Here is a 14,210-nt window from a genome sequence, read left to right on the forward strand (position 1 = left end):
ATCCCGCAGTACTCAATCAGCAGAACTGTCAATCAGTGCCAGGTCACCATTAAGTGGTACTAACTACTGTAATTAGACAAGACTAATCCAAAACAACACTAAAGACATAATGCTTTCACAATTAGACATCATTAAGCAATAAGTTAGAACATGTGATTTGTGCAGGTATTTCCAGAACAATGAAAATAACATAAATCTCCTGCTTTGCTTCAAACCATTGTGAGCATCACATAGAAAGTAGCAGCAACGGGCTCAGTGCAAGCACTTGACACTCCTGCCTCTGGAAGACAGCAGCAGCTTGTTTTTGCACATCTACCCCTTAGTGAGGGTTAGAAAAGCCCAAGCAATTACTGTATAGGGCCACTCAGTGGTACAGTATTGAAATTATGCATCCCAAGAAAACAAACCTAGCAGGGCTGCACCTTGATACTGCTCAAAGTAAAGCTTCTCTGAAGGTATCACACAGGTAATGAAATGGCTGCAATAATTAACAGCTATAAGAAAGTACTATAAACACACGTCCCGGAGATTTTATTGTTTCAGTAGCAGTCAAATATGCTTAGTATAGAAATCCATGTTTATTTGAAAAAACTGCAAAGGATTTTTCACAATATAAATTAGGTCTACTTACAGAATTTTAGTGGCTGAAGTAGCTGTGACTCAACTGCTAATTGGTTATTTGCTAATGTAATGTTAAATGGGATCTACACTGCTAGTGCAACATTAAATCAGATCAGGGTGTCATTTATATTGTAAATTGTACAAGGTCTCATAGAAATAGTCAACCAACTCTTTTCTAATAACAGCAACAGTGAACACTAGGAACAACACATCTGAAATGGATGACTCAACTTCTCGACTGAAGTTTCTAAACAACTTTCAATCATTCAAGTATTATGGTCCCTACATACACGCTCCTATGTGGCTAAAAAAGACATGGCAGACAACTCAGCACACTGCCACCATATCATAGTAATTACAAAATTGTCAGGTTTTAATCAGCAAGTTGTACCTTAACCAGTTAATTAAAAATAGAAGTAGGTAGACTATTTTTCAAATAAAACAGCACACTAGTGTGCCACGTATTAAGGCATACCTTTAAATCCACACTTGTCATCTCTAACAAGTTTCATACAATTGCTACCAAGTGAAAGAAATAGAGTTGTCTTGCAAAACTGAGAAAGAAATACAAAATATCTGGAAGCCTACATTTTAAAGTACAAAATTAACCTTCAGTCCTCGTGTCGAAATACTATACACAGTACAAACAGCGATTCTCCCCCTATATGATCTCCCGAGGATTTAATAAAGCTGGAGGTAAATTTGAGGGTTTTGATTCTTCATCCAGAAGTACCAAATCTTCAATTTCACTACCTTTGTACTTCCTTTTACATATCTTCACAATAACCTTCTTCTTGAGGAACAATTTCAAAGCTTCTCTTGAAGCAACTGCTTTGGCGTTTTCCATGTTTTTACCACAGCCAGTACCCAAATACACAGACTTGCACCTCAGTTCACACACTATATTTTCTAGAGAGCTCTTATTTTGAGGTAAGTCTGCAAGTTCCTTCAGGGGAACGAAAGCAACATCTAACGTAGCTTTTACAGACTGGATAGATGAGTTAAGAAGTTCCGCGTGATTTACATTAGGACTGAAGCCTCCCACAGCAACCAGTTTCCATGCTACAGCCTTATACAGTCTGTTGAAAAAAGGCTGTCTTTCCTTTGCATCTTCACTGGTTAACGGTTTGCACAAAGCTTTAGCAGGGCCTTCGCTGGCCTGCGAACCGCTCTTGGAAGCCAGCTGTGAACTCCTGGTGGCCTGAGCCCCGCTGCGGGAAGGACCTTGCTGTGCACCACTGCGAGCGGCCAGCAGCGATGCCGCCGCCTGAGCACTGCTCTTGGAGGCCAGCAGTGAGGCACCCTGCTGCGTGCCGCTCCGTGCAGCCAGCAACGAGGCAGCCACCTCCGCGCTGCTCTTGGAGGCCAGGAGCGAGGAACCCGCTTTGGCAGTGCCCTTAGAGGCCAGCAGCAGCGAGGCGCCCACCTGGGTGGCGCTTTTGGGCGCCAGCAGCAGCGATGTGCCTGTCGGAGCGCTGCCTTTGGGGGCCAGCAGCAGGGAGGGGCCCGCCTGAGTGCCGCTCTTGGACACAGACGGTAGACCGCTCACTTGGGTTTTGGAAGACAGCAATACAGCACTCGTTTGTGTTGTGCTCTTGGTAGTGGTCACTGGCACTGCGGCCGCCTGCAGGGCGCTCTTGGCAGCAGCTGGTGGCACTGATGCCACCTGTGGGGTGCTCTTGGTAGGGGTCACTGGCACCACTGCCGCCTGCGAAGTGTTGTTTGTGGCAGCTGGTGGCACCTCTGCCGCCTGCGGGGCGCTAGTGGTGGCAGCTGGAGGCACCTCTGCTGCCTGTGGGGCGCTAGTGGTGGCAGCTGGAGGCACCGCTGCCTGAGGGGTGCTGTTGGTGGCAGCTGGTGCCTGCAGGGTGTTAGTGGTGACAGCCGGTGGCACTGCTGCCACCTGTGGGGCAGCAGTTGGTGACCCTGAACCTAACGCAGTTTTTTCAGGTGATGGCACATTTTCACACTTGCCTTCCTTAGGTGGATTCTCTCCTGCTTCTTTTTCTGATGAAGACGGAGCTGGGCTTTGCTCAGCGCTATGTTCAGCATCAGCAGGCTTTTCTTCTGCTTTTGTGGTTGATGCGGTGGACGCTTCTTGATTTGAACTGCAAGTTGACAGGGAGCTTTCCGAATCTTTACTAGTATCTTTTTCCTGCTTTTTGGGCAACGGGCTCTCTGTTTCCATAGGAACTTCTGACTTGGTTGTTTTCAAATCTTGTCCAGTGTCTTTAGAATCTTTGCATTTTTCAACAGCTCGCTTCTTGGCGGGCTCCTCTATCCCTTCTGCAAAACAAGGAAGGCATGTTACTCTCTTTGGGTTTCTGCACTGTGAAGCAATTTATCTTATTTTCTAAAAACCCCAGCAGTTATCCCTCTAAATATTAAAAGTATATATTGGGAATATGCCTTGAATTGCAATTTCAAACATAAGTCTGTTATTTCAGAATATTTTAGTATTTTTTGACACAAAAATTGGAAATGCAACGTAGCATTTCAAAACATTTTAACATTTGTTTGGAAAGAAAAAAAAAAAAGACCAAAACAAAATAATGGCCATATGCTAGACTTTGGTTTTTGTTTTGCGATCTGAAGGTCCGCATGTATTTGTACTCTTGAAGACCAAAACAAAAATGTAGATTTAACAGATTATCTGACCTTAAAAATAAGTGCCCAGTAATATCATGAGCGCATATTTAAAATACCACTTTAGGATTTCTTTTAAGAAGCAAAAGACTGAGTTTCTTACAAAGCCGCAATGTTACTTTGCTTTCAGCACTAGGCAGACAGGAACACACGTAAGCTACAGCACAACCACCTACATCACGTTAAAGGAGGTGGCAGCAGCTGTAAAAGTTCAAGAGCATTACTGCCATCGAAAGAGCTCGATATTGCCAGCAGGATGTAGGTGCATCACGTCTGTTTTAAAGGCAACAACGAGCAAAAACAAAGAGAGGGGAAAAAATTAAGGAGGAGTTTTAAAAGTCAGTTGTCCCGTTACTTTCTCGACCCGAGGCAAAGCTAGCACATTCAACACAAGCATGTTCTAGACTCCTATGTATTGTCACAGCTATGATCTGCTAACCATTGCTACTTGATATGCCTCTTTTCTTCACCTTGGCAACCAGTTCGTCTCTCGTGGTGCGGACGGGCGCGCCGGTCACTTGGATGCCTTCGGCCATTTCCAGCGCCTTCTCCGTGACCTGAGGCGGGTACCTGCAGGGGCGAAAGCGGGACGGGAGGGGGGGGGCGGATAGGAGGGGGAGGGGAGAAGAAGCGCCGTCAGCCGCCAGCCGGCCGCCCGCACTCACCCGCCGCCCGCCGCGCAACTCACCGGCAGCCCAGGAAGACGTGGTTGGCCCACACCATGGAGAGGGAGACGAGGCGCCGCAGCTCGGCGCTGCCCGCCGCCGGCGGCTCGCCCACATTGCGCAGCAGGAACTCGCGTCGGTACCGCCAGTGGTGCTCGGGCTCGCAGGCCCCGCGCAGCGCCTCCGCCCAAGCCACCTCTTCCTCCGTCCGCCCCAGGGGCTCGGCCGCCGTCTTGTTCACCATGGCCTCTCTTTCCGCCCGCGCGGGGCCCGCTCCGCCCCGCCCGCTCGCCTCGCCAGGCCCCGCGGCGGAACAACGGCTCAGCGACCGCTCGCTCCTTCCGGCCGCGCGCGATGACCTCACAGTCGGCGCGCGCCGCCCGCCCCAGGCTGCGTTGCGGCGCGAGGGGCGGCCCCGCCCCAACGGCTCTAACGGCTGCGGCGCCGCGCGGGCGGGGCTGTGAGGGGAGCCGCGAAGGGCGGGGCTCCTGCTCCATCCGTCCTCTTGGGAGCGCTCTTGCTTCGTTTTTCGCTTTAGTCCTGCTTGTTTCGTTGCGCTGGGCTTTTTAATTGAAAGGATGGATGCATTCAAGCAGGTTCCTGCTGCCAGGAGTTTGTGCTTCTGGAGAGCTCTTTGTCTGCAGTCCTCGGCTCTTGAGTTTGTCGGAGTGGCGTTTCTCCCTCTTCTTTCCTCTTTTCACAGCAGAAGAGGTGTCACTGTCTATGTTTTCACCTTCCTTGGGAGGTGGTGGCTGGGTGAGTTGTTGCAGTGTTTTGGAGAAGGCCTCAATAAATGAGGTGTGCTAAGTGCAGGGGCTGCTGGCTGCAAAGAGTTTCCACAACTGCCTGTGCAGCGCTGCACGCTGTCCTTACTCTGGAAAAGCTTAGCCTAGAGTTTATTCAGAAATAATTGGAGAATTCTGTGTGGCAAAGCAACGAGTGCCTTGCAGCAGTGCTCTAAGCTTCAGTCCGCTGAGGTGGTGCCTTTAGAACCAGCGCCAGAAAAATGAATGCAGTTTTTCTCAGTACTGATGGTCTGAGGGAAGTGCGTTTCCTTTATTTTCTTGGTTAACCCACCCACTGTTCTCTTGTGCATTGCTGGTGGCCAAGAGCAAACAAACGGTCTTGAGCATGCAGGGACCTGACAAAAAGAGCAAGGAAAGGGCAGCGAGTTGTGAGTTGTCTGGTGTGGGTGACTCAGTGCGATGGGTTTGTTCAGAAACAATGTCAGGATGTTCAGAAATGGCACCGGTGTGGTGTCACTCCTCTGTATCCAGATGTCGGTCAGTCCTGTGTGTGGGTTATCTGACAGTATAGCCTGAAATATCTGAAGAATGCAACTGCCACACTGTTGTTTCCACCTAGAGATGGGGTGGATCTGTCTTCTATGCCTCTGACTCCATGCTGCCACGATTCTTGACTTCAGAGTTGATACAGGCACTGAAAGGCAAAGGCGAATGGAATCCCTTGCAAACAAGTCATCTGAGAGTGCGCTCCAGCTAAGATAATCCATGCTGCTGGCCTTTCTGGTCATGCTCTCCAAGGAACCAGTGCTCTTCCTAACAAACATAACTAGGGCTTGACCCAGACTTGAGAGCTGCCCTTCAGGGATGGCAAGAATTCAAACAGGTCCAGATAGCTGTAGCTGAATTACTGGTCGTCTTGTGAAGGTAGCAGAGCATGCAGCACAACCTTGAACACTCCACAACCAACTCAGCTGCCAAGTGAAACTACTGAGGACCAGTCCACGCTAAATTGGTAACTTACCACTTAAGAGTAGCAATTTGGGTGAATTAGACTCTAGAGAGTGATAGGGGCAATGCCATACACTCAGAGGGATTCCAGAAGTGGTATTTCCAGGCTTGCTGGTGAAATGATGATGCGTCTTGGTGCCAAACATCAGAGATAGCCTTCCACAGCTTAGAGTTTTGTGTCTGCTCTTGGTCACTCCATTTGTGTAAGGTAATATGGTCTCACCTGTTAGACCTGGGCCCCTCTAGAGGTGTCCTTCTGGGGAGTATTGAAGATCCTGTACAGCTAGAAGGCCTGACACGTTATCTGGTACTAGAGTGACTCAAGAACTGATTAGAACAACATTTTTTGGCCCAGCTTAACAGAATGCTTCTTTGCCCTTTGACCATATGGGTGAACACATCCACAGCTGGAGAAGTCACTGTGCCACAAAAAGTTTTTGTGAGCATTATCTGGGCTCTGGTGCCTTTCTGGCACGTTGTGCTCTTAATCTGTAGTTAATTAATGCTCCTTCTGAATCAGCATAGCCTTTCTCTTGGGACAAAGGCAACCAAGTATCGGTGTCATGCTGGAAGCAGACCAGATCCCAGCCCCAGAGCATGGAATGTCGTGCACGTGCCCACACAGACACATAGCTGTCTACCCGCAGTGCTCTCTGAGAACAAGACACATACTGTGTCGCGGGTTGATTAAAAAAGTGCGTTTAGTAGAAAAGAGAGAAAAACACTGCTGTTAGTTAAAAAAAGGAAACAAGCAGTGTTTTCGTTCTCACCAGGAAAGGCAATTTTGAAGTTAAACACCTCATTGATGGTGCTAATACTGTGCATTTAATTTTAAGATTGGAAGAAAAGAGATGTTTTTGTTCCCACCAGGGAAGGATCTTCTAAATACCACATTGATAGTAGTGTTGTTAGAGTCATTTGGGGCTTGATAATAGCTTCTTTTGGCAAGATACAACTGAAATCTCAAGGTGAATCATACCAGCATCTATAATCACAGTATTGCACCTGCACTTGCTGTATAATAAAGTTTATTTCTGCCTTTATAAACTAGTGAATTATTATTTTTCCGGAGTCAAGTCCTGCTGAAACACAGAGGGCAGCAGCCCCAGTGAGTTCAATTATGTTCTGTGCAGTTAAGGTTAATATATAGTGACACTCGTTATTCAGCTTAATATGAGAAGTGTACCCTTAACATCACAGCAATGCTAAAGATAAAACTCAGAGTTATTGCCAGAGAAGGGTAATGTCAATGGGACCTTACTAGTCAGGCCAATAAATCCTCTGAAGACCGTCTGTAGATTGGTCCTTGTAGTAAGTAAGCACTTGCACGCCCTGGCTTCTGCTGATGAGGAATGCAGTTTGTTCTGCTGGAGCAGAGCACTGAAGGTCTTTTACACTGGCCAGGGAAAGTACTTGCAGGGGGACACATCTGCGTGTGCCAAGGTAACCTGTCATTACTTTTCAGGGAGCCAGGGGATGTAGCAGTGCACATCACATCTAGTTACCTGAGATTGTGCAAGTGTGTTAGATACAACTGTTCCAAGTAGCCCTTAGAATGGCAGAAAATACTTACTAAAAGAGCTTAATGATTATGTAAGCTTGCCAGTGGGAGGAAAGGTAGAGTAAACCTATGTTTTTATTTCACCACAGTTATACTCCTGTAAGCAGCTGCGGATTACAAAGCCACACGCTCTCCTGAGATTTCTCTGATGAGGAAAACTTACTGATGTTGCAGTGGACAAAACTAAAGGTAAAAATGAAGAGCTGAACTGATAATCATTTTCACTTACACCTGTGCTCTTACTATATAGAAGTAACTATTTTGCATTCAGTAGTACTTTATAAGGTGTATGGGAAGTGCTGAGTCACGGCCTGAACCTCTGATGGATCACCTGAGGCGAGCCATGAGTCAGCCATGGGAGCACAGCTGAAGGCAATTCACCTGTGCTGCTGGAAGGGGTGGAGCCTGGCTGCACCCCTCCTAGACCTATTTAAGAGCTGGCTACCAGTGGGGAAGGATCTCTTCTGGAGATCTGCTCTGCTGGTGTTTTGTGAGTGAGCCCAGGATAGGGGTAAGCTTTCTATCTACTCTCTTTTTGTTGTCTTAATCTGCTTTGCCAAACTCTCTTGTTTATTTCATAATTATAACAGCTTAATATTCATTGATTATACTTAAGGGATCTATATAGCCATGCCTACGATAGGGTTGGCAGTTATTTCCCATTAGTGAGTTTGTTAAATTAAAGCATACAACTTGCTAAACGTCCATTGCTTGCTGTGAAATTTTCTATGCTATGGGTGTGAAACTTAAGATGGATTTCCAGACAGAAAATGTGATCTAAGAACAAAGGTGGAGAAAGAAAAATTGCTTTATCACACTTAAAATATTGTGGTAATCTTTGAAGAGACTGTATGCCAACAGCCTGGAACTAGGAGAAATCAGAGAATAGATCTGGAGGCCAGTCAGCAAACTAGAAGAATTAGTAGGGCAGAAAAAGACAGAATGAAATCCCAACTTCAGACATAAGGATATAAGAAGCAATGGGAAGCAGAGCACTGACAGAGGAGCCGTTGAGATTTGAACAGAGACCTGGAGAAGGGAAAGGGAAAACTCTGTGTGCTCAGAGACATTTCAATTGATTTCTTTTTTTTTTTTTTCCATTGCAGTAAGTATCTACTGGGATAACTAACAGGAGGAAAATACTCTCCCTTTCTAATACTGTATGAGGTGTTCTGGTGTTTTCTTGTCTTTTCTGTGTGCTATAAACAACCAAAAGAAACAGAACCCATTTGTCTGCAGGAATCCATCTTGTGAGACCACCTCTAGAGGGTTTTTATATGGGAAGCCTTAGGCCTTTGTCAGACAGCTCTGCCTTAGAGTTGGAAAAAGCCAGGAAACAGCATTAAGAGTCATAATGCAAATATTGATTGGAGTTCATTGTGATTCAGCTAGAATCTAAATGTGCGAGAAGACTTTAAGAAAAAATATTATAATGAGATGACACCACTTACACTAAGCTTTTATTTATGTGTGCATCTCCATGTGGTACGTACACATGTGCATGTCCATGCAAACAGCCACACCCACACATCCACCCCTACTACAGTGTAGTTAGATGTGATGAGGTTTTTAAAATACCTGCATTGCTGAGAGTGTAAGCACCTGCAAATCTGGTTAGCCTTGCTCCTTCAGTCAAACTATTCATGCCTTGGAGAAAGAGGAAAAATTACAACTAATATTTTATTGGCTTGGGCAGCAGATAGCTGCATTACACAAATGGGTGCTATTAAATCTTTATGCCATGCTGTACCAGTACGAATCTGGAATGTACTACATATTTTGCAGCCACAAATAACTATTTTAGAAATGATGTAGGGAGCTTTCCTGAAACTTCAGGCAACAATGTCAAATCTAATTTGAATTATTGCTATTGAAAATCATGGCTCTGTTTTTCATTATTGTTATAGCAATATCCCTGACAACCTGCAATTTACCTGGTATGAACAGCACCTCCGGAAAATACAGAGCTGTTCAGTGAGCTGTGGTACTTTTGTGTATCTTTTCTGTGCATAGCCGTGGTATTTCATGCTAATTCCACTAGATGGCACTGAAGGAGACAAGATTGCATGGAAATACCTCTAGAAGTTCAATATAGCTTCAAAAAGTGAGAATGACTTTCATTTCATTACTGAAATAGACAAATGTGATCTCGTTTTACAACCCGATGTAATAATTTTTCATCAAAATCAGTTCTTAAACACTCTTAGCTGTAGTTCTAGTTTTTGACAGTGGCAAAATTACAGTGGAAGCAGTCTAGTTTTCTGAGTCCTACCATCAGAAAGGTAACAACTAAAAGATGCAGCTTTCAATTATTGTGTTCTTATGTGATTATTTGCAAAGCATCTGAAGAGTTTTTGGTCCTTGTTCTCCATGGTAATGCTGTCAATACTTGCCACTTCTAAAATCAGGTGCAGGTACACTTTTAGGTATGTTAGGCTTTTAAGCTTATTTTAAAAACTGTGAAGGAATCAATTCAGTATTATAGGCTTCCACCTGTTGAGGAACTTTTGTATAATGTTTCAGAGACCATCTCAACTTGAAATTCCATCTGCAGTCCCTGTAGAAGGACCCCTGTTTTTTCCTGGGTAGGGACTTTGATCCTGCCAGGAAGGCACACAATTACTCACTGTCATTCAGATCTATAACCATCTTTGACTCTGCTCTTTTTTTTATCCCATTTATCTTGATGCATGTGAATTTTGTTTCCTTTTGTTTTGCAAAGTTTTCTCTTATCTGATAGATGCACTGCAGACCACAGATGTTTGGTTGGTTTTTTTTTTTTTTTTAGGCTTTTGTTGATTCTCATCCTGCTTGTGACAGTTGTTTTTTTTTCCTACACCTGACCTGTCAAAAAGGTCCCTTGAAACAGTGCTGTTGCACTTATCTTTCTGGCCTGTGGCTCCTTTTTGTATTTCCTTCTCCAGCATACCTCCACAGATCTCCTTGACTCTGCAAAGCCCTTTAGCCCTTTGAGAGCATAGTTTGACAATTTTTTTTCAGCAGCCATTCTGGTTCTGGCCTAAGACAGTCTCTGCTCCCAGCCATTCACTCCTGTCTCTTTGATATCCTTGCTAGCATGCTGGCACAATTGTTGTGCTCTGTTATGTGGTGATCCAGATTAGGACCTTGATTTGGCTGAAAAGCAATGCTGGGGAGGGAGGAGAGGCACCTTTTTCAGCTGCTTATTTCTCTGGACTGGTCTATCAAACAGTGCTTCTACTGGTGCCACTGAGGGTGATGGGTGAGGGGCAGATACAGATGGTGAGATGTGTGGCTGCAGGGCAGTAATGGCTTACGCTGATTCAGGTGGTGCTGTTGCTAGCTGTTGAGCCATAACTGGATCTCAATGATAGTTAAGCCAAGCTAATAGCTTGCTTCTGCTGAGGGGGTAATTCTGTATATCCTTCCTCTTTCCTCATCCTGGGTTTCTGTGACTTTCCTTGTGCCAGTGCTGATGCTTATCTCATTCTGTAGAGCCAGATGTGAAGCTGCCAAGCTATGAAGTCTGTGTTTGAAAGAATGTTAGATTTATGAATATCTTAATCACTTGTTGCCTGGGTGCCCAAGGAGCCTCCTCTCGGCAGCAGCCGGCTGCTCTGTCAGATCAGCTGTGTTCTCAGTTGCACCAAAACACTTCACAACCTTGGTCTTTTCCTGTCATCTGCTGTCCTCTCCATCTCCTTATCCAGTCCATCTGCTTTTCTTGTAATTGTGTTAATGAAGCCCTTTTGGTCACCCTCAACATATGGAATACCCTCCCTGAAACAATCTCAGTGTCCTTCAACTCTCAAAAGATTTCTTCTACCACGACGCAGTAAACTGCAAGTTGGTAATGCACAGTTTAATTGCTTATAGGAATTACGGGTTTCATTACTGTGCTGAGTGTGTCCATGTATTAGTTTGAGGAGGGCATACAGTTTATTAGGGAAGCTAAAAGAATCTTTTTTGGAAAACAGAAATTCTCAAAGCTGTACCCTCAAGCAGATGTACTTCCCTAAGGTCATATATAAATAGCAGAGGCTGATTTGCTGTTGCTTCACACCTTGGATCATCATTCATGCCTGTGCAAATGGACATAGCATTGCTACTAAGCAGTTTACAATAACATCTTACAGAATTGTAAATTGCTACCCCAGAGACAAGATAGCAGAGAGTCAGCACTTACATGGGCAGCTGAGCATGGAGACCTAGGGATTTCTTTTCACCTACCCGTTGTTGTTGTTTGGGTTCTTTTTTAGAAATATTACAAGCATGTTCTAAACTTATTTTAACCTTGCTTTTTGGTACGCTAAAGATTTTTCTCTGTTCATTTATATAGAAAATATAAGGGAAAATAGCAAGTAAAGTTGAACATTGCCTTTGAAACAAAGGTTTGGTTTGGAGAAAAACCACACTCGTGACAGAGGGCCCCTCTATACCATGCAGCAGAGCACAGGACTTAGCTGCTCTATCAGGTGCTCTCCTGTAGACTTGCATGCAAGAGTTGCTGTGCCCAAAGCACTTAACCCTGTTGGTAGGTGGTGCTAATTAGGCTGGACACTGCTAATTAGGTTGGACACAGCACTGCAAATATGCAGTGCCTGTGACTCTGACCTGGCTGGAATGTTCCACATGTGGCTGCATCAAACCATATGTGCATATTGAGGTAGAGAAGTTGCTGGCCTGTGGCCTTTCTTTCATTACCCCTGCAGGGTTTAGCTGCAGCAACAGATGCATTTTTCACACACAGGTGTCAGATGTGGCTTTGTGCCAAGGTTTACCTCCCTCTTGGTAGAAGATGCCCTCTTAAATATATATTTCAGGCTGTGAGCTGTTGCTGTGAAATAATGGACATCTGATGAAACTGCTTCTCGAAACAGGTCTGTTTTACTTCTTAATTAGGGCAGTAAGTACTGATGGAGAAGCAGGAAAGACCCCAGGATGATGGAAATTTTTTCAGCGGCCATAATTTTACAGAAATGATGATTCTACTGCAAGGTCACAGAGGCGTACAGCAGAGTGGCAAAGAGCAAAGCACGGTCTCCTCCAGTACATTTATCAGGAGACCTACCTTTCACCTTCAGTGAGACAAAGCAATGTTTCAGGTTAGAGATACAATCATGACTAAAGCATCAATTCAGTGTCTATGTAAGTGGGTGGCAAGTAGGTTCCCAAAGCATTGCCTGCAGAATTGCTGTATTGTCAAATGACTGATAATACATTGGTAAATATAACAGTCCTCCAAAATAGTTTTAGGATTTGTTTGTATGAGGGCTGTTGCTTATAAGCAAGAAAAAATTAAACCGAAGAAGCAAATCAAAGGCATTTTCAAGAGGCAGCATTCAGAATAACCTTTGGGATGGAGGAAATAGGACATCTTTCTCTTAGCTTTTTAAAATGGCTTCAAGTAGTCATTTTTGGCAACTTCTCTCTGTTATTTCATTTTCATGTGACAGATGGATGAAATAGAGGTTTTGTTAGAATGTAGTGAACCATCAGTAATTAGTCCACAGCAAGTCAGCAAGGAACTGTGCCACATAACATGTTTGGGTGTAATGGACTAAGATTGGACACCTGTGAAATTATGAAAATGATGAAAATTAATAGCTTCTTGCTATTTGAACGGTTGTACCTGGTGCTTTGTAAATTGTTTAATGCCACAGGGAGGGATCTGGTTCCCTGAAGATCTGAGCAATCATTGCAAACTTTATAATGCCATCAGCCTATTTTTTTTTTCTAACCAAAGTATTGCAGTTACAGCAAATATACAATAGCAGAAACAGAATTAAAAAATGGAAGTTGCTGAAAGAAAGGCACGGAATAATTAGTCATGAAAATTAAGTTGGGTATTTTTTTCCTTTTTAGTTTTTTTAATGCTGTCTCCAATGAGTTGTTTGGTTGGTGTGTTGTGTTGTGTTGCAAGTTGTGACAGTTTGTCGTTGTTTTATTTCTGCTCTGTCTGACAGGGAAATTTGTGCATGCACACCTAGATTGCTCTGAATGTTAAAGTCGTGGCACTTAGCAAAAGGCTATTAGAGAGACAAACAAAAGCCAACAATAACATGAACACTTTGTCAATATTTATAGGCAGTGTATGTTTCATTTCTGGTTTTTTGGTTTTTTTTTTTGTTTTCTTTCTTTTTTAAATGATTTTAAAAATCCATCTGCTGCTAGCAGATGGTAAATATTTAGGTCAAATTTGGGCCTGGGATATGGGGACACTATTTTTTCCCAGAAGATAGATTATAAATTTGATAGTGAAGGTCTATCCCTGGTTCCCCAACTCAAACTGGACAGCTGGTACTCTTCTGGGCTGCTTTCATAGGCTTGTTTAAAAAAAGCTTTCTAGATAGAAAGCTATCAGCAACCTTAGTGATAGTTTTGCTTGATCTTCAAAAGTTTTACTAGAGGGTGGACTGAATTATGTTTCCTGGGAAAATATCTAATTTTGTCTTAATGACTGCAAGCAATGGTGACTCTACCACTGCTCCCCTGGTAAGCTATTCCAGTGTTTAATTTCTCCCCCTGCTAAGAAATTTTGTCTTACTTCAACCCTGAATTTGTTTAATTACAGTTTCCAGTCATTACATCTTGTTACATTTTTGTTTGCAAGACTGGAAAAAAAAAACCCAAACCAAACCAGTATTACATATCTTTTCATATGTATATATTTGTGCTTACTGATACAGTCCCCACTCTGACAGATTTAATAGATGTCTTAAACTTCATACACTATCCATTTGTCTTTCAACCTCTGCATTGTTTTGCTGCCCTCTGTCTGAATTTTCTCCAAGGTTTACATATCCTTCTTGAATCATGGGCACTGGCTTCTCTGATGCTGTGTGTCAAGCAAGGTCACATCCTAATAGTTATCTCCTCTTTTCATACTGCCACTAAACAATAATTATGTTTTGCAGCTGGTGTTTGATGGACGTGTTGCGTATATTGGTAGATTGGTGCATATAGTCCCTAGAACAGTGGAGG

At 43.9% G+C, this 14,210-nt stretch overlaps 1 protein-coding gene across 1 annotated transcript; it reads right to left on the reverse strand.

Moving 5' to 3' along the window:
- Positions 1 to 516: 516 nt before the first annotated feature.
- Positions 517 to 4,233, reverse strand: LOC122180161 (CDKN2A interacting protein). Its single transcript, XM_042871656.1, has 3 exons — positions 3,956 to 4,233; positions 3,707 to 3,837; positions 517 to 2,907 (listed from the first exon to the last, which is right to left on the reverse strand). The coding sequence occupies exons 1-3, from the start codon at positions 4,174 to 4,176 to the stop codon at positions 1,283 to 1,285; spliced, it is 1,977 nt and encodes a 658-aa protein (XP_042727590.1). The 5' UTR covers positions 4,177 to 4,233; the 3' UTR covers positions 517 to 1,282.
- Positions 4,234 to 14,210: the final 9,977 nt, after the last annotated feature.

This window comes from Lagopus leucura, unplaced genomic scaffold (genome assembly GCF_019238085.1).
Source record: "Lagopus leucura isolate 7727_CA_CO unplaced genomic scaffold, USGS_WTPT01 Super-Scaffold_100004, whole genome shotgun sequence".
Taxonomy (NCBI): domain Eukaryota; kingdom Metazoa; phylum Chordata; class Aves; order Galliformes; family Phasianidae; genus Lagopus; species Lagopus leucura.